The sequence below is a fragment of the Thamnophis elegans genome, unplaced genomic scaffold (genome assembly GCF_009769535.1).
Source record: "Thamnophis elegans isolate rThaEle1 unplaced genomic scaffold, rThaEle1.pri scaffold_328_arrow_ctg1, whole genome shotgun sequence".
Taxonomy (NCBI): domain Eukaryota; kingdom Metazoa; phylum Chordata; class Lepidosauria; order Squamata; family Colubridae; genus Thamnophis; species Thamnophis elegans.
This window is the reverse complement of record NW_022473799.1, coordinates 1-27,836: the sequence shown is the minus strand read 5'-3', so window position 1 is coordinate 27,836 and position 27,836 is coordinate 1. Positions and strand designations below refer to the sequence as shown.

General features: G+C 46.5%; 2 protein-coding genes across 2 annotated transcripts; one reads left to right on the top strand and one right to left on the bottom strand.

The window, feature by feature from the left end:
- Positions 1–2,020: 2,020 nt before the first annotated feature.
- ALS2CL (ALS2 C-terminal like) lies at positions 2,021–19,120 on the top strand. Its single transcript, XM_032238578.1, has 12 exons — positions 2,021–2,041; positions 2,249–2,379; positions 4,692–4,865; positions 6,284–6,374; positions 8,123–8,280; positions 9,702–9,764; positions 10,757–10,930; positions 12,394–12,436; positions 12,629–12,690; positions 15,228–15,377; positions 17,217–17,310; positions 18,634–19,120. Exons 1-12 carry the CDS (start codon positions 2,021–2,023, stop codon positions 18,670–18,672), a joined length of 1,200 nt encoding a protein of 399 aa, XP_032094469.1. The 3' UTR covers positions 18,673–19,120.
- Positions 19,121–22,261: 3,141 nt separating this feature from the next.
- JMJD4 (jumonji domain containing 4) lies at positions 22,262–27,287 on the bottom strand (the record flags this gene model as incomplete). The annotated part of the gene is made up of 3 exons (XM_032238577.1): positions 22,262–25,415; positions 25,665–25,811; positions 26,904–27,287. Coding segments are annotated over 3 exons (843 nt in total), but the record flags the coding sequence as incomplete, so codon positions are not given.
- Positions 27,288–27,836: the final 549 nt, after the last annotated feature.

The following is a 27,836-nucleotide window of genomic DNA, read 5'->3' as shown; positions in this document are numbered from 1 at the left end:
TAGAAGGATAGATAGATAGACAGACAGACAGACACAGACAGACAGACAGACAGATGATACATAGACAAGAGATAGGTAGAAGGATAGATAGATAGACAGACAGACAGACAGACAGACAGACAGACAGACACAGACAGACAGACACAGACAGACAGACAGATGATACATAGACAAGATAGATAGGTAGAAGGATAGATAGATAGACAGACAGACAGACAGACACAGACAGACAGACAGACAGACAGATGATACATAGACAAGAGATAGGTAGAAGGATAGATAGATAGATAGATAGATAGATAGATAGATAGATAGATAGATAGATAGATAGATAGACAGACAGACAGATAGACAGACAGACACAGACAGACAGACAGATGATACATAGACAAGATAGATAGGTAGAAGGATAGATAGATAGATAGATAGATAGATAGATAGATAGATAGATAGATAGATATAGATAGATAGACAGACAGACAGACAGACACAGACAGACAGATGATACATAGACAAGATAGATAGGTAGAAGGATAGATAGATAGACAGACAGACAGACAGACACAGACAGACAGACAGTTGATACATAGACAAGAGATAGGTAGAAGGATAGATAGATAGATAGATAGATAGATAGATAGATAGATAGATAGATAGATAGATAGATAGATAGACAGACAGACAGACAGACAGACAGACAGACAGACAAATGAATAGATGATAGGTGAATGGTTAAATAAATAGCTAGATACTATAAATAGATAGATGAGAAATATATAGATAGAAAGAAAAAGAGGTGGATGGATGGATTTTGTTTGTTGCTGCCAAGAAATTTGCGTGGATGTGAGTAAATACTGATTAGTAATAATGAATAATTAATGACATATCCAAAATTATTAACTATTAATTCTTAATCATGATTAATAATAATAATTAGTACATTCAAATTAATGAGATGTGTTAGCAATACTGGATGATTTTAATACCCTTCCCAGCTGCTAAAATTATGACCAAATTAAGAACTGCTTGGAGTTAAAGATGGTGATGAACAAAGGAACTTATAAACCATCCTTGAAGTTATGACAGTCACATCTTTGGAAACTGGTTGATGTTTATGGTAGAATCCTATTAAAATTTAAGGCTGAATTTGCTTAAGGGCTGCATAATTCTGCTCCAAAATGGTTGTAATATGGGTCCAATGATCTGATGACTCATTTAATAACTGCATCACTTAGTGACCAAAGTTTAAGTCCCAATGGTGGACATACAACCACAATTGAGTTGCAAATTTCTATTGCTAAGCAAGAGAGTTATTTCCCCCTTTTTATGACTATTCTTGCCATCGCCAATAAGTGAATCGATGCAGTTAGTGTTCTGACCCCCTCCTCCGTCCAGTAACGAAAGCCGAGTCACACTTAATGAGAATGTCCTTTAACAGCAACTCCAGACTTTCAGTGGCTGAAAGCCAAGTAAACAAACAGATAAGGACGTTAGCAGCAAGTCCGACAAACTCTGGCAGCAATCCAGCCTGCCAAGTTAGTTTCTCTTAGTCAAAGCGTTGACTTCTGCAAGAAGGGCGTGGCACAAGCAGTCTCTTTTATAGTCTGGAGAGGAGCCTAATGACCATCAGCTGAGCGTAATTACCTCCTGTAATTACATATTGTTCTTGACGCCGAGTAGCTCTTCGATGGCGTGCATCCCGGAACAACTCACTGTTGGTTTCTGGGTCACTCTCCCTTATCTCCTCTCCACTGGTCCAAGGCTCAGGCGCCACCTGGTGGCCAACCAGCCTCTCTGCGCCCTGCTCGGAGTCGGAACTCTGTCCAGGGTCCTCCACATCCTCCAGAGCCGACTCAGAGGGCCCCTCGCTGTCGGAGTCTGGTGGCAGCTCCAACGGCTCCTGCTGGGCCACAACAAGTTAGTAACATGGTTATTAAGTGAATCTCATGACCCCGGGGATGCTGTGACTGTTGTAAGTATGAATCAGTTGCCAAGTGTCTGAATTTTGAATTGCGTGACCATGCGGGATGCTGCAGCGGTCGTAAGTGTGAAAAAACGGTTGTTAAGTCACTTTTTTTTCAGTGCTGTGGTGACTAAATGGATGGTTATAGGTTGAGGGCTACCTACACTGGTGTGAGTTTTCCTTGTGCCTCTGTCTGTTTTTACCTTGTTTAATATTTTTTAGTGTGATCATGTATTTCAAATGGGCGGCTGTGAATGCAACAAACCATCGTTTGATTTTGCGTAGGGAAAACTGACATTCCCGGATGGCTCCGTCCTGGAGGAAACCTTCACCAACAAATCCAGAGAAGGGATACAGGGGCCAGGGGTGAGGAGGAGCAATTCCGAAGATCAACAGGCGGTCACCAGATCTGATATGTAAGTCAGAAGGCCACGGTTTGTTGAGATTGTGGGGCTTCCACTCTTGGTTGAGAAGCTTGTAGAAAATCCATTCTTGCTCCCCAGAATGTTTGGCTAGGAAAGATCTCACTGATTGGATGCTGGAGCAGTCGCACCAGAAAGAGGACTCCAAATTGTGGTCTAATGAACTAATCTTTTCTCAAGCTAGACACATTGAAGAGGGGAGGACTTCCACTCCCAGAATCCCCCATTCATCATGCTTTAAGAGGGGAGGACTTCCACTCCCAGAATCCCCCAGTCAGCTATGCTTTAAGAGGGGAGGACTTCCACTCCCAGAATCCCCCAGTCAGCTATGCTTTAAGAGGGGAGGACTTCCACTCCCAGAATCCCCCAGTTAGCATGCTTTAAGAGGGGAGGACTTCCACTCCCAGAATCCCCCAGTCAGCTATGCTTTAAGAGGGGAGGACTTCCACTCCCAGAATCCCCCAGTTAGCATGCTTTAAGAGGGGAGGACTTCCACTCCCAGAATCCCCCATCCAGGATGCTTTAAGAGGGGAGGACTTCCACTCCCAGGATCCCCCAACCAGCATGCTTAAAGAGGGGAGGACTTCCACTCCCAGGATCCCCCAGTCATCATGCTTTAAGAGGGGAGGACTTCTACTCCAGAATCCCCCAGCCAGCTATGCTTTAAGAGGGGAGGACTTCTACTCCAGAATCCCCCAGCCAGCATGTTTTAAGAGGGGAGGACTTCTACTCCCAGAATCCCCCAGTTAGCATGCTTTAAGAGGGGAGGACTTCTACTCCCAGAATCCCCCAGCCAGTCATTGGAACGAGCTCCCCGTGGAGATTCGGACCCTCACCACCCTCCAGGCCTTCCGCAAAGCCCTTAAAACCTGGCTGTTCCGACAGGCCTGGGGCTAATGAGTTTTTGTCCCCCCTCGAATGGTATGGTTGTTGAGTGTTTTAAATTGTGATATTGTTTTGTTCGTGTTCTTTTTTTTATTTGTACCCCCCCCCCCTTGACTTGGGTTGTGAGCCGCCCTGAGTCTCCTCGGGGAAAAGGGCGGCATAGAAATATAATACATTCAATTCAATTCATGCTTTAAGGGGGGAGGACTCCAATTCTCAGAATTCCCCCAGCTAGCACACTATGTGGAGAATTCTGGGAGTTGAAGTTCACAAGTTTTCAATATAATGAAGTGTTGGGTTAGAATCATTAGATCAGGATTTGGAGACCATGCTAAGCCATGATGCTCAGTAAGACGCCTAGACCCAGGGGCCACGGCTGTCATTTTTGAAAGAGGTCAAAAACAGTCATTGTGGGTTCCGTTTTGACTTTTTTGGCCTTATCCCAAGTATGCCCTTTCGTAGACCAATATCTCCATTTAGTCAACTGTACATAATTTGACTTCTTGCGGGAAAATACGGAGTTTATTCAGGCAGTCCTCGACTTACGACCACAATTGTGCCCATACTTTGTCACCAAATGAGACAGTTGTTCAGTGAGTTTCTTGCCACGTTCGTTAGGTGAATCACTGCAGTTCTTAAGATAGTCACCCGGTTGTTCCCGGCTTCCCCACTGACTTTGTCCATCAGAAGACCGCAAAAGAGGGTCAGGTAACCCCCTGGGACACAGCAACCGTCATAAATACGAGTCAGTTGCCAAGTGTCTGAATGTTGATCATGTGACCATGGGGATGGATGCAACAGTCGTAAGTGTGAAAAAATGGTCCTAAGTCACTTTTTTCCAGTGCCGTCGTAACTTCAAACGGTCGCTAAATGAACTGTTGTAAGTCGAGGACTGTCCGTGAGGTCAATACGAATAGATGTTCATTGCCAAGGCTGATAGCCTGCTGCCTTAGATGCTTACGGATTTCCATTTGCACGTGATTTGAGAGTCATCGAAGGTGGGTGTCAACTCACAAAACATCCCTGGCCTGCTCTCGAGTTGCCATAGGCAAGGGGAGTGGGGAACTGATGACAGACGCGACATGGCACATTCCATGCATATCTTTCTCAAGGCTGTCTCCCAGGTTACCCGCATTAGTCAGAGGGGCATGATCTCTACAGCCCACCAAAGTGCTCCGTTGGAGAATATGATTTATGACACATCCTGGGGGGGAGGGGGAAAATAGGGTCATAGTTGGGCCGTAAATTACGTGGGGTCAGAGTTGGCTTCATTTGGGTACTGCAGACATGTTGTTCCTAATTAAAAAAAACTGGATTTCTTTTGAAGCTTGGCTTGATACTCATGATTTAAATTAGGGCATCCTTCGGAACTCTGACAGTGGGGATGTTGTACGTGTGAACCGTATGTTTTTCTCGTCCAGCCAGTTGGGTCAGGAGCTCTTCCCGGTGGAGAAGCGATGGGAAGGCCTCTATGACCAGTTTCTGGCGTTCGTCCGCGCGGGAGGCCAAGCAGACGCCGAAGAATCGTTCATGGGTTTTCACGTCCAGACGAGCCGCGAGCTGCGCAAATCCCAGGAGAATCTCTTCTGCCACGGGTAAACGGCCGTCGCCTTGCGAGAAACCGTCGCTGTTTCTGGGCAGCAGGATCGGGGCCTCGGGTTTGCCATCTTCATGAAAACGAGATGACGGTGGGGTTAGATCTTGACTACCGCACAGTGCTCTGCCTGGGGCTGCCCTTGGGAACTACCTGGAAGCTTCGTTTGCTTCAACACACAAGGGGTTTTGTGCAAATCTAGATTGGTACACCTCTCTTGTGGGAGTTTCGTTGGCTGCCGATGTGCTCCCAGGTGCAATTCCAGGTGTTGGTGGTCACCTTCAAAGCTATACCTGGGTTGGGAGCAGGTTATTTAAAGCAGGGGTCTCCAACCTTGGCAACTTTATAAGACTCCCAGAATTCCTCAGCCAGCAAAGCTGAAGCCCAAAATTTATGCCGTCAATCAAGACTGCTCTTAATTTAAATTTTGCCCCATACTTACAACCTTCCTTGCCGCAGTTCTTAAGTGAATCCCTGCATTCGTTAAGTTACTCACACGGTCGTTAAGCGAATCCGGCTTCCCCGCTGACTTTAGTTTAGTTTAGTTTAGTTTAGTTTAGTTTAGTTTATTTGTCTTGTATGCCGCCCACTCCCGAAGGACTCCAGGCGGCTCACAATACACAAGGGAAGGAGGATAAATAGACAAAGACAACACTTTAAAAAATGCAACATTCACAGCAGCCAGGACTTGGTGGCTTTGCGGAAGGCCGGGAGGGTAGTAAGGGTCTGGATCTCCACGGGGAGGTCGTTCCAGAGGGCTGGAGCTGCAACAGAGAAGGCTCTCCCCCGGGGGGTCGCCAGCCGACATTGGCTGGCAGATGGAATCCGGAGGAGACCCAACCTGTGAGATCTAATCGGTCTATGGGAGGTAATCGGCAGGAGGCGGTCTCTCAGGTAGCCAGGTCCGATGCCATGTAGGGCTTTATAGGTAACGACCAGCACCTTGAAGCGGATTCGGAGACTAATGGGTAACCAGTGCAGCTCACGGAGGATAGGTGTGACGTGGGTGTACCTGGGTGCACCCACAATCGCTCGCGCGGCTGCGTTCTGGACTAGCTGAAGTCTTCGAACACTCTTCAAGGGCAGCCCCATGTAGAGCGCGTTACAGTAATGACTGACTTTGCTGGTCAGAAGGTCGCAAAACGGGACTGTGTGGCCCCAGGGCACTGCGACCGTCATAAATACGAGCCGGTTTGCCAAGCGTCTGAATTCAGATCACATGGGGAGGCTGCAACGGTCGTCGTAAGTGTGAAAAACGGTTGTAAAATCCCATTTTTCCAGTGCCGTCCCAACTTCGAGCGATCACTTAACGAATGGTTATAAGTCAGGGACTACCTATAACATCAGATAAACTGTGAGGCTCCCGAACTGGAGAGTTTTTACTCGATGGTTTTACTCAACTCCGTCTTTCTCCTCTAGAGGAACCGCAGAAGCGACCGAGAAGACGGACTTCCTGGAAGAACTAATAAAACACCAGGAGCCGGAAGATCTGCTGAGTTATTTGCAACAGGTATGGTGCAGCTCAAAGAATAACAGAGCTGGAAGGGACCTTGGAGGTCCTCTAGTCCAGCCCTCTGCTCAAGCACGAGACCCTATGACTGTGGTGGAGAAACTATGGCACGCAGAGGCATTTCTGAGGCTCACATGCGCACTCCGGTCGGCTGATTTTCGCCTGTTTTTCGGCCAACAAGCAATACTGGAAGTTCGGGAACAGACTTCCGGTTTGCGCATTGGGCTGTTTTTTGCCTTCCGGAAGCTTCAGAGAAGCCTCCCGGAGCCTCCGGAGGGAGAAAAATGTCCCAGCAGGCAACCTGGAGGTCCATTCCCAAACTTCCGGTATGCTTCTTGGGCCGTTTTCCCTCCCTCCCCAGGCTCCTAGAAAGCCTCCGGAGCCTCCGAAGGGCGAAAAACAGACCTATTGGGCCAGTAGTGGGTTTCGGCTCCCGTTGCAACCGGCACACTGCAATGGGAGCCGGGCGTGCATCACGGGCACCCACCGCCTGCAATGCTTCAGCGGCTCAGTGGAGTGTCGCGCAGGCATCCTACGCTATGCGTGCGGGCACAGATGGCCCGTTTCCTTCAAATACAGGGAAGGAACGAGGGTGGGCGGGCCCTCCAAAGCACCATTCCGGTATGGTGGCTGCTGCTTCCGGCAGGCACTGGCATGCGGGAACCAGGCTCTACCGCCTGCAACCCACCGCTTTACCAGGCCCACCAGAAGTCAGAAAATGGGTCATTTCTGGCGTCCGGAGGACCTCGAGGGGCATGGGGAGGCTGTTTTCAGCCTCCCCAGGCTCCAAGAAAGCCGTGCGCACATGCACGGGGCACTGGGAGGGTCACCTACGTATGAGTAGGGAGCATGGCGCATGGAGGCATTAAATTATGGCGGTGGGCATGCGATGCTTTGGCACCCGAGGTGAAAAAGGTGCTCCATAACTGCCCTCTGCCATTCCATACAAGTAGCTGTCAAGGCTTTTCTTAAAAACCTCTAAGGATGAAGCACCCACAACTTCTGGTGGCAAGGAGTTCCATTGTTTAATTGTCCTCACTTCTCAGGAAGTTTCCCCTTAATGCCACGTTGCTTCTCTCCTGCATTAGTTTCCATCCGTTGCTTTATGCTTTGTATTTCTGTCAGAAGGTCAGCTGAGCATCCATTTTTGCATGTCTGGAAAAAAAAAGGCTCTTTCATATTCAAGTAGTCCTCGACTTACAACAGTTCGTTTAGCGGCCACTTGAAGTTACGACGGCACTAAAAAAAAGTGACTTTTTCTCGCGCTGACGACTGTTGCAGCATTCCAAGGTCACGTGATAAAATTTTTTGCATGCTTGGCAACTAAATTTCTGTTGCTAAGTGAGACATTTTTTTTAAGCGAGTTTGTCCCATTTTACCACCTTCCTTGCCTCCGTTGTTAAGCAAATCATTATGGTTGTTAAACGGGTAACATGGTTGTTAAGTGAATCTGGCTTCTCCATTGACTTCGTTTGCGAGAGTTGCCGTCTGAATTTTTTTTATCACGTGACCCTAGGGACTGCTGCAGTGGTCGTAAGTGTGAATAACGGTCATAAGTCACTTCTTTCCTTGCCATTGTCCCTCAAAATGTCACTAAACGAATTGTTGTAAATTGAGGACTACCTATAATAGGAGCATAGAGACCAACGTTATTTGGACTTTCCTTATCTATCTAGCTATTTTATGCCCAAATCTGAAATCCACCTTGATTTTAAAATAGTTTATTTTTATTTTATTTTATTTTCCAGGCTCTGGGATCCTCATTGCATCCTCTGGGGAAATTGCTGAAAACTATGATTTTGGTCTTCCAGTCCACTTATTCTGGCATCGGGGCCAACAAGCATCTCTTGAAAATGGCCCAAGAAGAGGTCAAACACTACTCCAAGAAAATATGGGAATTTTACCAGTAAGTTATGTCTTGGGTTACACGATTCCTGGAAAACTTCATTCTTAAGCAACCGCAAATAAATTTAATTTTTGCTTTGGACGAACTCTGGCAATTTTTCATTTGCTTTTTGCCCGGGTTGAGCTTCTAAAAGTTTCCTTTATTTGTAAGAGACATTAGATAGGGAAAATATCATTTTTTAACCGTAGAGACTTACAACTGTCTCTTTGGTGACCGATTCGAAGTTACAAAGGCAGTAAAAAAAAAAAGATTTATGACCAATTTTTACACTTTTGAGCATTGCAGCATCCCCAATGATTAAAATTCAGATGCTTGGCAACTGACTCATACTTATGACAGTTGCAGTGTCCCAGGGTCATGTGATCTCCTTTTTGCGACCTTCTGACAAGCCAAGTCAGATTCACTTAACAACCACATTACTAATTGCATAAATTCACTTATGTGGCATGGAAAGGTCGTAACGGAGGCAAAACGCTTAACAAATGTCTCATTTAGCAACATAAATGTTTGTGCTCAATTGCGGTTGTAAGTTGAGGACTGCCTGTATAACAGAATAACAGAGTTGGAAGGTACCTTGGAGGTCTTCTAGTCTAACCCCTTGCTCGGTTTCTCTTATACATAAAGGTGAAAGCACCAAATTTTTAGCTATAGCATAGTTTAGAACAAATTCGAAATTTAAATTTCTGAGTTTTTTTAAATTTTTGAGAGAATGCTAATTACCTTTTTAAGATGTCTTAATTTTCTGGCCTTGAATTTTTATCTTTCCAGAGTTTTAATTTTAGATTTTGGAGTCTTCTAATAAGCCCTTCTAAGTATTTTATTTTTCTGTCTGTGTTTTCTGAATTTAAAATATAACTTTCTGACTTTAAATTTCTAAGTGTTTTTCTAATGATCCCTTTTAAATTTCCTAATGTTCCAAGTCTTTTCTGAGTTTAAATTTTAAATTCTGGGTATTTTCTAATGATCTCTCTCAAATTTCTTAATTTTCTGTGTTTCTTTTTTGAGTTTAAATTGTAAGTTACTGTGTTTGAAATTTAAATTTCTCAGTATGTTCTAATGATCTCTCTCAAATTTCTTAATTTTTCAAATTTAAATTTTCAGTTCCCATGTTTAAATTTTCCAGTGTCTTTCTAATGCTCCTTTTTAACTTTGTTAATTTTCCAAGTATCATTTCCATATTTAAATTTTAAAATTTCCAGCATCTTCTAATGATCTCTCTTAATTCCCAAGCGTCTTTTACGAGTTTAAATTGTAGACTTTTGAGTTTAAATTTTAAATTTCCTAGAGTCCTTTAATGACTTTTTAAAAAATTTCCTAATTTTCCAAGTGTCTTTTCTGAGCTTAAATTTTAAATTCTGAGTTTAAATTTCAAATTTTCCTATTGTCTTCTAACGATCTCTTTTACATTTCTTCTCTTGTAGAGGTTTGTTGCAACTTGCTTTCAAGGTCAAAAACTTCAAATCCCCGCAAAACACAGAAAAAAGGTATTGATATACAACTCGGTTAAGCACTTGATTGTTCAAATCATGGTTTGTTACCTAAGCCAGTGTTTCTCAACACTGTTGAAGTCCAGACATCTTCAAGTTGCCAAGGCTGAGAAACACTGACCTAAGCCACAGTCCTTTGGTGCTCATTTAATACCAAGACATAAACCATGTTGTACAAATTCACACATTCAATTTCAAATGCTTAAAAGGCCAAGATTCATTCCTGGACATACCGATGCAATCTCAGTTGTTTTGTCTGGTTACTGATTCAGTTTTGTTCCCCATTAAAAATGGCTGAAATCTTATATTTTCGTGATTTTAGCCTTCCAGATTCACTGGTGTGCTTGTTTCTTTTGACTTATAGCTAGTCCTCGACTTACGGCCACAATTGAGCCTAACATTTCCGTTGCTAAACGAGGCATTTATTGAGCTTTGCCCTATTTATGACCGATCTTGCCAGAGTTGTTAAGTGAATCGCTGCAGTTGTTAAGTTAGTTACATGGTCGTTAAGCGAATCCGGCTTCTCCCCATTGATTTTGCTGGTCAGACGGTCGCAAAAGGAGATTAGGTGACTCCGGGACACTGCAGCCGTCATAAATACGAGTCAGTTGCCAAACATCTGAATTTGGATCATTTGACCATGATTTTTAAAAAAAAACGGTCATGAGTTGTTGTAATTTGTAATGGTCACTAAACAAACCGTTGTAAGTCGAGAACTATCTGTAGATCTTACCTTCTGTTTGGGGGATGATGGTGGCACGCCTAATATTTTAATATACTTTTTGTGCTTTACAACAACCCTACGAGGTGGGCCGGTCTGATTAACTCACCGGAGTAAAATCCGCCGAGTTTCCATAGATGAGGCTGGATTTGAACACAGAATACTCGGCAGCAATAAATGTGTCAGTGTTGCGGTCAAGAGCGCTTTGCTGTTGCGGGGTGAAGGAGAGGCGGGGAATGATGGGGTTTGTTGCTCTCCCTCGGATTAGGGGCGCGGAAGGAGGTCCCGTCATTCTGCCTCTCATCCTCCCTTACTTCTATCCGGATCTCCTGATGCTCTACCTGGTCGCTCACGAGAAGCAGGACGAGGATTACTGCCAGGGAATCACCAGCCTCAGTAGCTTCCCCGACACGGCCCTGTTGGAGTACCTGGATGTGCAGAAGTGAGTGGGGGTCTCAGAAAGGCCCCTCCCTCCTTTCTTTCCTCCCTCCGTTCTTTCCTCTCTCCGTCCTTCCTTCTTTCCTCTCTCCCTTCTGATCTGACTTCTTCCCTCTGTCTCATCTCCCTCCCTTTCTCTCTCTCTCTCTCTCTTCTTCCCCTTTCTTTCTCTTTTTGTGCCCCTCCTTCCTTCCTTCCTCCCCCACTCCTTTGGTCTTCCTTCCTCCCACCTGCCCTCCCTTCTCTCCCTCTTAACCTTCCCTTCCTCCCTGTTTCTCTTCTTTCCTCCCTCTCTCCATTTTCTCTCTCCCCTCCTTCCTTCTTCCCTCTTATGCTTTCCTCTCCTCTTCCCTTCCTCCTCCCTTTCTTCTTTCCTTTCTCCGTGTCTCCCTTTCTTCTCTCCATGCTCCTTCTCTCCCTCCCTCCTCCCCTCCCTCCCTTTCTTCTTTCCTCCCTCTCACGCTTTCCGCTCTCCCTCCCTCCTTCTTCCTTCCTCCCTTGTTTATTTTCTCTCCCTCACTCTTTCTTCCCTCCATCCTCCCTCTCTCTCTTCTTTCCTCCCTCTGCTTTTCTCTCTCCCTCCCTCCTTCCTCCCTTCTTTTCTTCCTCCGTTTCCTCTCTCCCATTCTTCCCTCCATACTCTCTTCCTCCCACCCTCTCTTCTTTCCGTCCTCTCTATCTCCATTTTTTCTCTCCCTTTCCTCTCTCCATGCTCATTCCCTCCCTCTCTCTCTTCCTTCCTTCCTTTCTTCTTTCCTCTGACTAACCCTTTCCTTTCCCTCCCTTCCCCCCTCTTCTTCCTCCCTCCCTTGTCTCTCTTTCTCCTCCCACTTTCCCTTCCTTCCTTCCTTCCACCATCCCTCCCTCATTTCTTCCCTCTAATGCTTTCCTTTGTCCCTCCCTCCCTCTTCCCTTCTTTCCTTTCTCTGTTTTCTCTCTCCCTTTCTTCTCTCTATGATCATTCCTCCCACTCTTCCTTCCCTTATTCCTTCCCTCTTATGCTTTCCCCTCTCCCTCCTTTCCTCATCTTTTCTTCCTGTCTGTTTCATCTCCCGCTCTTCTTTTCTTCTCTTCCTCCCTTCCTTGCTTTTCTCTCTTTCCTCTCTCCCTTTCTTCCCTCCCTCCTACATCTTTTCTTTCTTCCCTCCAACACTTTCCTCCCTCCCTTCTTCCTCCCTCCCTTCTTCCTTCCTCCCTGATTCCATTTCCTCTCTCCCACTCTTTCTTTCTTCCCTCCCTCCCTTCTTCCTTCCTCCCTTGTCTCCGTTTCCTCTCTCCCACTCTTCCTTCCTTTCTTCCTTCCCTCCATCCCCCCTCCCTCTCTTCTTTCCTTCCTTCCCTCCCTCCCTCCCTGCATTTTCTTCCAAATGTCCTTGGAGCAGGTGCTGTTCCCCAGTTACAATCTGATCTTCTCCTTTCCCCCTCTCTTTGAAAACGTCTCTCACCCCCTGCCCCTTCTCCTTGCAGAGACTTCTGGCCCCTGAAAGACCTCACCCTCACCAGTAACCAAGTAAGTCCTCGCGTGGGTTCGAGTCCCGGTTCAGACACCCCGCACACTTCTGCATGTTTGCCGTGCCTTTGCATGAATTAAATACCCCTGTTTGGATATTGGATGTTTTGGACACCCCAGAAACCTTAGATTGGGGTGTCCCCAAATGCCCCCAGGGGTGCTAACCCCCTTTGTGGTGTTCTTCCTTTAAAGAGGCAGTCGCTGGTGAAGGATCATTGCTTCCTCTCTGCCACCGAATGCCTGCAGAAGCTGATGTAAGTATCAGCCAGAGTTCTCCAGATCTTAACTTCATAATGCAGAGAGTCCTTGACTTACGACGACAATTGAGCCCAACGTCGGTTCTCAGTCATCCAGGGCATGGTTAGGGTTAGGTGCTTTTTTTCAGGAGACAACTGGACTTTCTGTTTTTTCTTCTTCTTTTGAAGATGTTTCGCCTCTCATCCAAGAAGCTTCTTCAGCTCCGACTGAATAGTGGGGTGTGGAAGGGTTTATGCTCCTTGGAGACAGCTGGGCATTTGCGTCCTTTTTAAAGAGCCGTTGAAGCCGCTTGGAAGTTGGTCTTGCGTCCTCAGGGTCACCTGAGTGGTGCAAATGAGGGTGTGGGGCCTTCTTGGAACTGCTGAGAGGATTGTGTTGTGGGGTTGTGTGGTGCTTTCCGCCGGGTGTTCAGCTGTTCCAAGAAGCCTCCGCACCCCATTTGCACCACTCAGCTGAGCCTGAGGACAGAGATAAACCTCCAAGTGGCCTCAACGACTTGCTAAAAGGAGGCCAAATGCCCAGCTGTCTGCAAGGAATATAAATCCTTCCCTTCCCCACCATCCAGTCAGAGATGAAGAAGCTTCTTGGATGGGGAGCTAAAAGTCTTCCATGAAAAACCAGCGTAGAATTGCCCTCACCCTCACTCAGTGGTGGGTTTCAAAATTTTTTAGAACCTCTTCTGTAGGTATGGCCTGCTTTGTGGGAGTGGCTTGCCGGCCATGTGACCGAGTGGGAGTGGCTTGCCGGTCATGTGACTGGGTGGGCATGGCCAACTTGTAAAATGTGGTGAAACTCACTTAACAACGCTCTTGCTTAGCAAACAAAATGTTGGCTCAGGAACTCTGGCATTGAAGTGTGCAAGTCTTAAAGCTGTCAAGTTACAAGACCCTTGCACCCCTAACCCTTTAGAAAAAAAAAACTCCAGGGGTGTTCAAACTTGACAGCTTTAAGACTTGTGGACTTCAACTCCCAGAATTCCTCCTCTGGCTCTTCATCTTGGTGATGTGCAGACGGGCAGGGGGAGGGAGCTGGAACCGGTTCTAAACGGCACTGTAGATTTGTGGAACCTCTTATAGAGAAGAGGTTAGAACTGGCAGGAACCTACCCCTGCCCTCACTCTAACCCTCACTCTCACCCTCACCCTAACCCTCACTCTCACCCTAACCCTCACTCTAACCCTCAGTCTAACCTCACCTTCACTCTAACCCTCACCATAATCCCCACTCTCACCCTAATCCTCACCATAACCTCACCTTCACTCTAGCCCTCATCCTAACCCTCACTCTAACCCTAATCCTGGTTCCACCACAAAACCACGTTCGACTAAACCGCGCTCAATGAAACCGTGTAGCTGACGTCATCAAGAGGGCGACAACAGCGCGGAGCAGAAGCACGCTGTAAACGCTAAACCTAAAATTAACCCCTAAAACTAAACCTAACCTCCCTAAACCTAATCCTAAACCTAACCCTAAACCTAACCCTTAACCTAACCCTAACTCTAAACCTAATCCTAAACCTTAACCTAACCCTAACCCTAACCCTAACCCTAACCCTTAATCTAACCCTTAACCTAACCCTAACCCTAAACCTAACCCTAAACCTAACCTTTAACCTAACCCTAACCCTAATCCTAACCCTTAACCTAACCCTAAACCTAACCCTAACCCTAACCCTAACCCTAACCCTTAACCTAATCCTAACCCTAACCCTAACCCTAAACCTAATCCTAATCCTAATCCTAACCCTTAACCTAACCCTAACCCTAACCCTAACCCTAACCCTAACCCTAATCCTAACCCTTAACCTAACCCTAAACCTAACCCTTAACCTAACCCTAAACCTAACCCTAAAGCTAACCCTAAACCTAACCCTTACCTTAAGTTGAATCGGCTTGCTTTCAAAGCGCTATTTAAAGCGCCCTTCTTTCTCCGCGCTGGCTATTGTCGCCCTGTTGATGACGTCAGCGACACGGTTTAATCGGGCACGGCTTAGTTGAGCGCGGTTTTGACGGGTCACGCCTAATCCTAACCCTCACCCTCACTCTAACTCTCACCCTCACCTCACCTTCACTCTAACCCTAACCCTCACTCTCCCCCTAATCCTCACCCTAAGCTCACCTTCACTCTACCCCTCACCCTAACCTGGGGTAGCACTCTCTCTGAGTGAGAAGGATACAAGTAGTCCTTGACTTACGGCCGTTCATTTAGTGACTGTTCAAAGAGTGCCAATGGCCATAAATGCAGGCTGTTCGCTGATTATCTCAAACACAATCATGTGACCAGAGGGTCAGCTGTCTGAAATTCGAATCCAGGTCTCAAAATACTTTTGGGTGATTTGTCATAGCTTAGAATGGTCATTAATAAACAACCAGCCGTAAGCTGAGGACTACTGGTCGATGACGTTCCTGTTTTTTTGAGAAATCATTCCCAAAAAAAATTCTCCCTTGTGCAGCTCATATAGGCTTTTGGCTTCCCTGGGATTTTATAGAATTGGGATTCTTGCGTCTTTGTTCACCCCCTGCTCCCCCTTACAGGTCTACTATGGACCCCCAGGAAAAACTGGACATTCTCCAGAAGACGTACGAGGAGATTGAGGAAACGATAAACCAACTTTTGGGGAAGGAATGTAACCTGCCCATGGACGATTTACTGCCTCTGCTCACCTACGTGGTCACAAGGGCCAGGTGAGGAGAGCTCCTGTGGATTGCAGGGGGAGACGACGATGCACACCTGATGGGCCAGCGACCAAGCTCAGAGAGCACCAAGGACCCCACCCCCACCCCCAGTCCTCCTCCTCCTCTTCCTCTCCAAAACCCTCACTTCGTTCCAGCATTGATGAGGTTCCCTAGTTGGGTCATGAAACATCTGCAAGAAAACCACCCAGCTCAGAGAGTACCAGTCCTTCCTCCTCCTCCTCCTCTCCCCTTCCTCCCTCCCTCCCTCCCTCCCTTCCTTCATTTCTTGAGGATGTTCCCTAGTTGGATCATGAAACATCTGCAAGAAAATCTCCAAGCTCAGAGAGCACTGGTCCTTCCTCCTCCTCCTCTTCCCTTCCTTCCTTCCTTCCTTCCTTCCTTCGTTCCTTCCTTCGTTCCTTCCTTCCTTCATTTCTTGAGGATGTTCCCTAGTTGGATCATGAAACATCTGCAAGAAAACCATCCAGCTCAGAGAGCACCAAGGATCCCCCCAGTCCTTCCTCCTCTCCCCTCCCTTCGTTCCTTCCTTCTTCATTTCTTGAGGATGTTCCCTAGTTGGATCATGAAACATCTACAAGAAAACCACAAAGCTCAGAGAGCACCAGTCCTTCCTCCTCCTCCTCCTCTCGTCTCCTCTCCTCTCCTCTTCCTTCCTTCCTTCCCTCCCTCCCTCCCTCCCTCCCTCCTTCCTTCCTTCCTTCCTTCCATTTCTTGAGGATGTTCCCTAGTTGGATCATGAAACATCTGCAAGAAAACCTCCAAGCTCAGAGAGCACCAGTCCTTCCTCCTCCTCCTCTCCCCTTCCTTCCTTCCTTCCTTCCTTCCTTCCTTCCTTCCTTCCTTCCTTCCCTCCCTCCTTCCATTTCTTGAGGATGTTCCCTAGTTGGGTCATGAAACATCTGCAAGAAAACCTCCAAGCTCAGAGAGCACCAGTCCTTCCTCCTCCTCCTCTCCCCTTCCTTCCTTCCTTCCTTCCTTCCTTCCTTCATTTCTTGAGGATTTTCCCTAGTTGGATCATGAAACATCTGCAAGAAAACCTCCAAGCTCAGAGAGCACCAGTCCTTCCTCCTCCTCCTCTCCCCTTCCTTCCTTCCTTCCTTCCTTCCTTTATTTCTTGAGGATGTTCCCTAGTTGGGTCCTGAAACATCTGCAAGAAAACCTCCAAGCTCAGAGAGCACCAGTCCTTCCTCCTCCTCCTCTCCCCTTCCTTCCTTCCTTCCTTCCTTCCTTCCTTCCTTCCTTCCTTCCTTCCTTCCTTCATTTCTTGAGGATGTTCCCTAGTTGGATCATGAAACATCTGCAAGAAAACCTCCAAGCTCAGAGAGCACCAGTCCTTCCTCCTCCTCCTCTCCCCTTCCTTCCTTCCTTCCTTCCTTCCTTCCTTCCTTCCTTCCTTCCTTCCTTCCTTCATTTCTTGAGGATGTTCCCTAGTTGGATCATGAAACATCTGCAAGAAAACCTCCAAGCTCAGAGAGCACCAGTCCTTCCTCCTCCTCCTCTCCCCTTCCTTCCTTCCTTCCTTCCTTCCTTCCTTCCTTCCTTCCTTCCTTTATTTCTTGAGGATGTTCCCTAGTTGGGTCCTGAAACATCTGCAAGAAAATCACAAAGCTCAGCGAGCACCAAGGACACAACATTCTTCCTCTTCCCCTCCCTTTTCTCCCTCCCCCCTCCTCTTCCCAGACCCACACCCACTCATAAGCTTCTACACACAGTATGGTCAAGATTGTTGTTCAAAGCACTCCCAACGGTTGTGACGATGCTCTGCAGAGACCCAACCTGAGGGTTACCTGCCTTCCTGTTCTGACGTAAGATCTTCCTCTCTTGTAGCATCCAACACCTGGGAGCAGAAATTCACTTGATCAGAGATCTGATGGATCCAACAAACGGTGGAAAGCATGACTTCCTCCTGACAGCACTAGAGGTGAGGAGGGAGGGAGGGAGGAAATAACAAAAGGATGAAAAGAGCAGGTAGAAAAAGAAGAAAGGAGGGAAGGAAAGGGGAAAGGTAGGTAGGTAGGTAGGTAGGTAGGAAGGAAGGAAGGAAGGAATGGGGAAGGGGGAAGATGGGAAGGAAGGAAGGAAGGGGGAAGATGGGAAGGAAGGAAGGAAGGGAAGGAAGGAAGGAAGAAGGGAAAGGAAGGCAAGAAAGGAAGAAAGGAAGGGAAGAAAGAAAGGGAAGGAAGGAAGATGAGGAGGGAGGGAGGAAATAACAAAAGGATGAAAAGAGCAGGTAGAAAAAGAAGAAAGGAGGGAAGGAAAGGGGAAAGGTAGGTAGGAAGGAAGGAAGGAAGGAAGGGGGAAGATGGGAAGTAAGGAAGGGAAGGAAGAAAGGAAGGGGAAAGGAAGGGAAAGAAGGAAGAGTAAAGGGAAGAAAGGGAAGGAAGAAAGAAAGGAAGGGAGAAAGGAAAAGAAAGGAAGGGAGAAGGGAAGGAAGGAAGGCAAGGGAGAAAGAAAGGAAGGGAAGAAAGAAAGGGAAGGAAGGAAGGAAGATGGGAAGGAAGGAAGGAAAGGAAGAAAGAAAGAAAGAAAGGAAAGATGGGGAAATGAAGGGAAGGAAGGAAGAAAGGAAGGAAGAAGGGAAAGGAAGGAAGGCAGAAGGGAAGGAAGGAAGGCAAGGGAGAAAGAAAGGAAGGGAAGAAAGAAAGGGAAGGAAGGAAGGAAGATGGGAAGTAAGGAAGGGAAGGAAGAAAGGAAGGAAGAAAGGAAAGAAGGGGAAAGGAAGGGAAGGAAGTAAGAAAGGAGGGAAGGGAGGAGGGAAAGGAAGGAAGGGAGAAGGGAAAGGAAGGCAAGGAAGAAAGGGAAGAAAGAAAGGGAAGGAAGGAAGGGGAAAAGAAAGGAAGGAGAGAGGGAGACATAGAAGGTGGGAAGAAGGGAGGAAGGAAAGATCCTTGCCTTCCTTTGTATCTGCAATGGCATCCTCCTTCATCTACAGCTGAGCTGGACTTACAACTCTTCCTCTGGAAAAAATAATAATCCATTTTTAAAATTTGCTATATCCATAGATTGAGTTTGAAGCTTTTAAACTCACTTTGTAATATTTTCCCGAAAAGATCTATTTTAGCAGATGGCAAAATTCAAACTTTTTCCTGATGTTGAGTCAGCTGCGGGAGCTTTCTTCTCAACACTTATGGGGTGATGGGAGAGGGAAGATTATCTTAAGGGAAGAAACACAACAAATGTAAGGTGGGGTTTGTTTGTTTTTAGTGTTTAATCTCCAAACTCTACTTTCCTTCCTCTCTCTTAGTCCTGCTACCAGCTTATCCAGGAGATAAGAATACCGTGAACGGGGCGTGACTCCTGAAAGACTACACAACCCATCATCAACAGCCAATAGCAGTTGGAGAATTTATTCTGATCATGCCCAGAAACTGGACTGGATGTAGTTGCTGCTGTTGTTTTTATTTTTAAAAAAATTAATATTGGTCTTTCCTATGGGAAGTATTGTTCATTCTTTTAGGGAAACTGTCAATTTCTTCAAAGTTGAATCAATGACTGGAGCTTGTTTGAAATTGACAGGGAAAAGATAGGGTAAGGCAAGCTACAGGTGGTCCTCGACTTACAACGATTCATTTAGTGACCGTTAAAAGTTGCAACAGTGACTTATGCACATTTTTTCACACTTAACGACCGTTGGGAGAAATGTCCCATCTGGATATCAGTTCCAAGCCGGGAGAAAGACTCTGGGAACATGGAGGCTGGTTGGAAAGAGGGCTTAAGGGATGAAGCAGAACCACCAAGCCCATGGTTCTGGGCAGCTGACCACATGGAGTTGAGAGGGGAGGGCTTTTATACCTTCTCTTGGGCTTTGAACTTGAGCTCCCTGTTCCTGTGCAAGAACATGTATTCTATTTGGCTGTTCTCTGATTCCCATGGGGCCATGTAGAGGTCATGTTTGTCTGAGATTAAGTTTGGTTGAAGCTTGGACTCTGATGCAATGTCCTTAAGGAGATTGTCCAATCTAGTGGATCTAGTAAGAGCCGAGGTGGCGCAGTGGTTAAATGCAGCACTGCAGGCTACTGCTAGATCAGCAGTTCAGCGGTTCAAATCTCACCGGCTCAGGGTTGACTCAGCCTTCCATCCTTCCGAGGTGGGTAAAATGAGGACCCGGATTGTTGGGGGCAATATGCTGACTCTCTGTAAACCGCTTAGAGAGGCCTGAAAGCCCTATGAAGCGGTATATAAGTCTACTGCTATTGCTATTGCTATTGCTAGTGAGCTTAATCTTATTATGTCCTGGAGGATCATGTCTTGGTCCAGTGATGGCTAAAATTTTTTTTGCCATTGCGTGACAAAAACAGGGAGAGGGCAGGGAGTCGTGCCCATGCGTGCCCACACCCATAATTCTATGCACCCGTCCTAGTGCATGCACGTGACCCCCCCCCCCCGCACTCTCCTCGCTTTTGGGATGTGATGGTGTACCCGTTTTTCGCTCTCCCCAGGCTCCAGAGCCTTTTTAGCAGCCCGGGGAGGGCGAAAATCGCCTTTCCCACACCCCCCAGAAGCCAAAGACAGCCTGTTTCCCGACTTCTGGTGGGCCCAGAAGGCCAGAAAATCCGAGCTGAGCTCGCGTGCCCACCGATATGGCTCCAAGTGCCACCTGTAGAAAGGCTGGCTCAATCTTTTCCAATGGGCACAAAAATATCTGCTGGGGGGGGGAGGGAAAAAAAACATGTTTCTCCACTTCTCATTTAGAGAAATATAATATTCTGCTTTTTAAAAATATTTCTCAAAGTATTTAATTCCTCTAGAAGAGTGGGTGCTAACTTCCTATACAGCTGCTGCAGCATCCCTGGGGTCGTGTGATCAAAAATCAGAATGCTCGGCAACTGTCTCATATTTATGACGGTGGCAGTGTCCTGGGGGGGTGGGGTAGGTGTGTCGCATGACCCCCCTTTTGCGACTTTCTGACAAGCACAGTAGATGGGGAAGCTGTATTCGCTTAACGACCGTGGTATTAATTGGACAGCTGCACTTAACACACCGAAATAAAAATTCAACAAATAAAATTTAATAGAAGTAAATGCGTTCAATAAATAAACTTGGTAGATAAAACGTAATAAGGAAATAAATTCCATAAATTTGGACTAAAAAAATAAACCTAGTAAATTCAATAAATTTAGAAAATGATTATGTTTAGTAAATTTAATATATATATATATATATATATATATATATATATATATATATATATATATATATATATATATATATATATAATCATTAATTATATTGCGTTATGTAACTGTTCCTAAAGGTAAACCAGTTGCCAAGTTCCTGCAGTGCGATTGGATGACCTCAGGAGGGTCCACTGGAATGGTCATTAAGTGAGGACCTCTGTAAGGAGATTCAATATAGGTAGTCATTGACTTACGACCATAGTTGAGCCCAAAATCTCTCTTAAGTGAGACATTTGTTAAATGAGTTTTGCCCCATTTTATGAACTTTCCTGCCACAGTTGTTAAGCGAATCATTGTAGGAGTTAAGTTAGTCACCCAGTCATTAAGTGACTCTGATGCCACCCATTGACTTTTCTGATCAGGTCGCAAAAGGTGACACTGTGACCGTCGTAACTGTGAAAAACAGCCATAAATTATTTTTTCAGTGCCATTGTAACTTTGAAAGGTCACTAGTAGAACCGTTGTAAGTCAAGGACTATCTGCGTAGTGTTTTTTTTCTGTGTTCTTTGCACTTTACCTTCTGCTTACGTCTCGAGGATGTGTTTTTGCTGGTCCATCTGCAAAATCCCTTCCTTTTTAACAGCTTAAAACATTTCTCTTGAGAGCTGCGCTCCATTGAGGGCAAAAACCTTTTTTTATACGTCCTATTTTAACACCCCTTGCTGCTTAAATTAAACCGGAAGGAACGGGATCTTACGGATGGAGTTAAGGATCTTGAAATGATCCACCAAGAATGAGGGGGGAAAAAAACCCTTAAGTTATGAAGTTGCAAAGAGATTTTCTACAACTGACGTTTTTAATGGATGCTACATTCTGTTTTTTTGTGTTTTTAAAAAAAGCTTTTGGTTTTGGGGAACAGAGCAAGTTTAATCTGACAAGCATTTAGCTTGGTTGACTTCTCTCGAGTACGAGGTAGATAATTGGCCAGCCGTACTATTTTAATTCTTCCTAATTGACTCCAGAGGAAATTCTGGTCTTTTGTAGAATTATTGACTGGGGTTTTATTTTAAAAAAATCAAAAATTAATAAATTGCCTAACGTGTTCTCACTCGTGACCTTGTCTATGCAATACATCAGATAAAAAGGTGGACACAGTTTGAGATAAGTACAATAGGACCTGATGTATAGTGACGTTTTATTCTGGAGGCATTGTTGCTCTGTGGGAAGGAAAGGGGAGGAAAAGAGGAGAGATTACTCAGAAGGGAGGGACTAGGCGTAAGGAAAAAGGAAGGAAGGAGGGAAGGAAAAGAGGAACTAACTGGAAAAGAACAAAAGGGAAGAAAGAAAGGAAGGGAGAGAGGAAGAAAAGGAAAGGAGGAGGGAGGGAAAGGGGGGAGCTGAATGTAAGGAAAAAAAAGTAAGAAGGAGGAAAGAAAAAGGGACAGGAAGGAAAAGGAAGGGGGGGACTGAGTGTTTTAAAGGAGTGAGTGTTAAGGGAGAAAAAGGAAGGAAGGAAAAGCAGAATTGAGTGTAAGAAAAAAAATGAAAGAAAAGAGTTACGAATGAAGTAAGGAGGGAACAGTGGAAAGGAGGGAGGAAAAATGGGACAGAGGAAGGTCAATTCCAGGAGTTGGAAGTCCACCCATCTTAAGCTTGCCAAGGTTGAGTAACCATGGTTTTTACACATAACCTTCTTTTCACTCTGCATTTTCACCCCAGCTCAAGAGCGACCGATTGAAAAGACGAGAAACCAAGAACGTTTAATTCATTTATTATCTCCTTTTTTTTCTCAAAGTGCAATTTTATCAAGATCTCCAGATACTCTGGCAAAATACTTGGGGGCAGGGGGGGGGGGGTTGATGTCTGAGTCCTGCTGAGGGTTAAAACAGGCCCCCCACCAGGAAAAGTCGAAGTGGACATTTAATGGGCTACAGCTAAGAGGAAGACCAGATCCCAGCTAGACCTCATTCAGGCGGAAGCCTCTTAAGAGAGTTGGGGTGCTTCCTACGGACACCCCCAAAGGGACATCCTATGAGTAGTTTTGAGCCCTTATGGCATATGGACTAGTTATGCTTAGCTGTCGCATCGAAGCTTGTATCTTATAACTATGCTCAGGGCTGAAATGTGGGGTCCTGGGTGGGTTTTCTCGCAGACGTTTCATGGCCCAACTAGGTAACGTCATCAGTGCTAGAAAGAAGTGGAGTTTGTGGAGAGGAGAAGATGGAGTAGGAAAAGGAAGTGGAGGTGGTGAACTGTACAATAGGTGCTATCTCAGCTTTCTTGCAGACGTTTTATGACCCAACTACATAACATCATCAGTGCTAGAAGGAAGGAGGGTTTGCACAGAAGAGGACTGTGGAGGGTCTTTGGTGTCCTTTGAACTTGGGGAATTTCTTGCAGACATTTCAAGACAGCCCCCCCCCCTCCTCTTCTCCACACAACCCTTTCCCTTCCAGCACTGACGACGTTACCTAGTTTGTTCGTGAAATGTCTAGAACAAAACAACCACGCTTAAGAGAACACCAAGGATTCCAGTCCTCCTCCACCGTCCTTCCTTCTTATGCAATTCCTTCTAGCCCTGATGATGTTACCTAGTTGGGTCATCAAATGTCTCGGAGAAAACCGCCCAGCTCAGAAGACACCATGGGTCATTCCCAAAATGTACACTACAATTTGTGCTGTCCTTTTTTTTAAAAAAAAGTGACATCCTCTCTCCGGGCAACTGTGGTGGGTTAACTCACGGAGATTTAGTCTGTTTCCCCTGTTTGAAGGACTGCCTCCTCCAATCTCCCAAGTGGTCCCCTTTCCTCCCCCCTCCCCCCAAAATCCTTGAGCAATCTCCATGTTCGCCCATCACATCTGATCAAGGAGGAAGAGAGGATGACGAGTCCCGGATAAAAGTCCTTCATTGCTCCAGACGAAGCTTTTGTTCCTGGGAGGGTTGGACTAGAAGACCTCCAAGGTCCCTTGCAACCCATCGGTCCGATGTTCTTTGTCCTCCTCGTCTCTTGAATTCACCAGGGATGGTTCTGCTCCAGCCCCGGAGGTCGCTGAGAAGGATATCAGGATATCTTGGTTTAAAAAAAATCGAAAGGGGTGGGGTGGGTGGGGGGAAACCACCCGATAACAACCCCCCTCCCCTCCACCCGGCTGATTCTGAAAGCGTCTTGAAATCAAAAGCAGGAAGGCAAAGTGCGAAGCAGCCCTTGAAGGGAAAGAAAGCGAGCATGGCTTAGTAAGAAAAGGTGGGCGCTCGCCCTTGTCCACCGGCCAAACTCGAGCCAGCTAAGAACCCACCACAACTTCCGTCCAGTCCCTGAAGAATTTGATGTGCTGTGCCTGAGCTGAAAATCCACAACTGCTCTCTCGCCATTCATTCACACAGTGTGACAACCGAGGAAAGAAACGGCTTCGAGCAACAAATATGTGGGAAAACAACACCCCCCCCCCCAATTTCTTTCTTTTCTCGCCTGTTTGCTCCACCTTAAGGGTCTTTCCCGCCGGCCCAAAGAATCAAAACGAAGCAGAGGTGCCGGGTATTAAGTATAAGCTTCTATATAGATATTTATTCAGAATTAAGTTCTGCCGTGTTCGATTCGGTCAGATTTAAACTGAGTTAAGTAGCGGCAACTTGAAGAATAGTGTAGTCCTACTCTGCAGGGGAGCAAATGGATTATAACTCCACCCCCCCACCCTCGAATTTGAGTCTTTGCTTTTTAAGCGATGTTTCCTTACTACCACCAACCCTTAAATTCCTTAGTTCACCCCCTAAATTCATCTACAACTAGCGGAGTACAGATAGTCCTTGACTTACAACGGTTCATTTAGCAACCGTTCAAGTAGCTTATGACCGTTTTTTCCCCCACATATACGCCCATTGCAGCATCATGATCAAAATTCGGATGCTTGGCAGCTGACCCGTATTTAACGAGGGGTCGCTCTGTCCTGGGGTCCCGTGATTCCCTTTTGCGACCTTCTGATGAGTAAAGTCAACGGGGAAGGCCAGGTTCAGTTAACAATTGGATTGCTAACTTAACAACTGCAGGGATTCACTTAACAACGGTGCCAAGAAAGATTGTAAAATGGTGACAAAGTCACCTAAAATCTGTCTCACTTAGCAACGGAAATTTTGGGCTCAATTGTGGTCGTACATTTCCCATTTTTATGACCATGAGCAGCATCCTCATGGTCACGTGAGGATGGCAACTGACTCGTATCTATGACGGTCACAGCTCCCCGGGGTCACCTGATTCCCCTTTTGCGACCTTTGGGTGAGCAAAACCAACAGCAGCAGTGACAAAAGTTGTAAAATGGTGCCATACCCACTTAACAACTGTCCGGGGAAATTTTGGGCTCAGCTGTGGTCGTAAGCCGAGGAGTTCCTGTAAAACTTATAGCGACTCCTTTACTTTTTAAATTATCTTACCTCTGCGTTTCCCACTGATCTCAAAATAACAACAATATTAATTTTTGTGCTAGCAGCTTTTAAAAGGGGCAATTGAAAGGGGGGGAAAAAAGAGGGAAGACAGGTATTCGCATGCAGCCATCTTGCAAAGGAAAGGCTGTTGGCAAACCAAAAACTCCCGCCAGGGAGGCCTCAGAGGAGGGCGGTGTCGATTGCGGCTTTCAGGCGGTGCAGGAGAGCCTGCGGGGGCGGCGAGAGGGCCTCGGGTTTGAGCTTCTTGAATTCTTCGTTGGCGTTCAAGGAGCTCAAGACTTTTGCGGTCCTTTTCAGGTCGAACACCGCGTGGAGCATCCCCAGGCTGGAGAGGGCGGCCCTGGACGAGCGCTTGGAGGCGTCGTCTTCGGAGTGGTGGTGTTCCAGCACGAAAATGCGATTTTCCGCAATGATCTTCAGGAAGTTGTAGAATTCTTTGTAGTCGATGCCGGTGTAGGACTTCATCAGCACCTGGGGGGGGGGGGGGGGAAGAGGAGGAGGAGGAGAGGCTGAGGCCCAGCACATCGTCCAGAAGGGAAAAACAAAGGCGGTTGAGAAGAAAGGGGATGGTTTGCAGGCTCAACCGTGTCTTCACTTCATTCAACACAGCTACGGTGTTCTACTCAGGTTTCACTCAAAAATATCTACCTGTGTTCCAGGGGCCAGATTCCTGGCGAAGTGCAGAAACTTCCCAGGTGTGTGTGTGTGTTTTTTTTTTACCTGGCATTGCAGGTGCCAGTCTTCCATGCTCTCTTTCCATTCTTTGATCTCCCGCTGGACAGCGGCGAGTTCGTCCTGGAGGAAGCTCCACATATTGGCCACGTTGCATCCGTTCACCCAGTTGTGGTTGATGGAGATGGTGTCTTCCTGGGAGGAGGTAGGAAACAGGAAACATTTATCCCTCCTACCTGGGGACACCCGGGGGGGGGGGATGAGGTAGAGGTGTGTGTGTGTTTGTGTGTGGTACTGTTGGGTCTCCTCCTAGCCTAAGGGACTGAATTCCAGGATGTCTGAGATTCTCAGGCATCTGGGTCAAGGTTGTCCCAAAGCTGCTTTTCCAAGAGGCAACTGAACTTTCTTGGTTTTTCTTCGAAGACGTTTGGCTTCTCATCAGAATCGAAATGCCCCCAAGGAAAAACCAGAAAGTCCAGTTGCCCCTTGGAAAAACGCCTTTGGGCTCCAGGATAAAAAATTATGTCCACTGGCCCATCAATAGTCAAATATTTCATCACAGAAAAGGATTAGGTTGTTGGTTTAAGAGAGAATTCAACTCGGACTGTGGATCAGGTCTCTAAGAAGACGGGGGAGTTGGGGAATCAAGCTGGAAATTTAGGACTGAAACTTTGGCATAAAAAGGGTGACTTTGGGCCAAATACCAGGAGACAATGAATTCTAGTCCTGCCTTAGCAATCAAACATTGGCTGGATGACATTGGACCAAGTCTCGCCAAGTTTCTTGGCAACTCGCCATTTCGTCCAATCCCTGGGTGACATGGCTGGAACGAAGTCACTCAGTTGGCGTTGTCTAAGGAGGCACTAGAACTCTCCCTGTCCTGGTGATTGGCCCCAAATCACCCAAGCGGCTTTCATGCCTAAGATGAAACTAGAATTCACTGTCTCCTGGTGATTGGCCGAAAGTCACCCAGCTGGACTAGAACTCATATTTCCATTTCCTTTTTTGCTAAGCCACAAACTGGCTCTCTTGCTTTTCGCTTATATCAGGGTAAATCGAACCAGGTACTCTGAGCAGGCACAATTGTTTAATGCTGCATTGAAGGAAACGATGCCCAGAATCTTTGGCGTGCAGACTGAGGCTTGTGAGCTCAGGGGCGACATCTTCCTCTCTGGGGCCCTAGAAGGAAAAGACACACTCCCTATCAAATGACGTTGGCAGCATCCGCAGCAGCAGCAGCATCCGCAGTGGGGGTCCCAAAGCTCGTGGTTTTCGGAAGGTTCTCACCAGATTGTAAACCTGATGATGCCAACCGCTTGGGATGAAGACTATCTCGCCAGCTTCCTGTATGATCTCGACCGGAGGGCTGCTCTGAGCGTAGCGGGGGTACAGGGAGACGTTCTTCAAGTCGGGAGCGGTGATGTCGAACGGGAGGTGGCCGTGGCGGTCCTTTAGAAACTCTTCTTGGCCCGGGGGGAAAACCAGCCATTTCTTTTTGCCGCAGATGTTGGCTGACCAGCTGTAAGAGCGGAAGACGTCGGCGTGGAAGGGCGTCCTGGCAGAAAAGGGAAGAGGCAGGCAGGTGAGGAAGAAGGAGGACGGAGGCCATGATATTATAAGAATAAGAGGGAGACTTAACTGGTGTCTCAGAAAAGGGGAATTGAATTCCACCTTCTAAAGGCAGAGTTGTGGATCCTGCAAAGTAGAAATATCCTGGGCTACTTTGGGACCACCAGAGCATTGGACATTCTTCTTTAGATGTTTCAGGAATATATTAACTTCTGATCATGTAGCTCAAGCTTGGCCATTTGAATATGAGTGGATTCAACTCATCAAAACTCCCCAGCCAGCATGCTGGGAATGGCTGAGGTTGGGAAATGGGGATCTAGTGCAATTTTCTGAGCTCTGAATGGGGGGCGGGGACGGATGGACAGAAAGGAGGAAGAAGAGATGCAGGAGGAAGAAGAAGGGAGGGAGAAGATAGACAACGGGAAGGGGGAGAAAATGGAGAAGATGGACGAGAAGGAGGATAGACAGTGAGAAGAAAACGGGAAGGAGATGGATATGGAGAAGACAGACAGAGAGAAGATGGAGAATGAGGAGAAGATAGAGAAGCAGAAGACAAAGAAAAGATGGAGAATGAGAAGATGGGAGTTGGAGGAAGAGAAAATAGATAATGAGGAGGAAAAGATGGACAATGAGGAGAAGAAGATGGCGGTG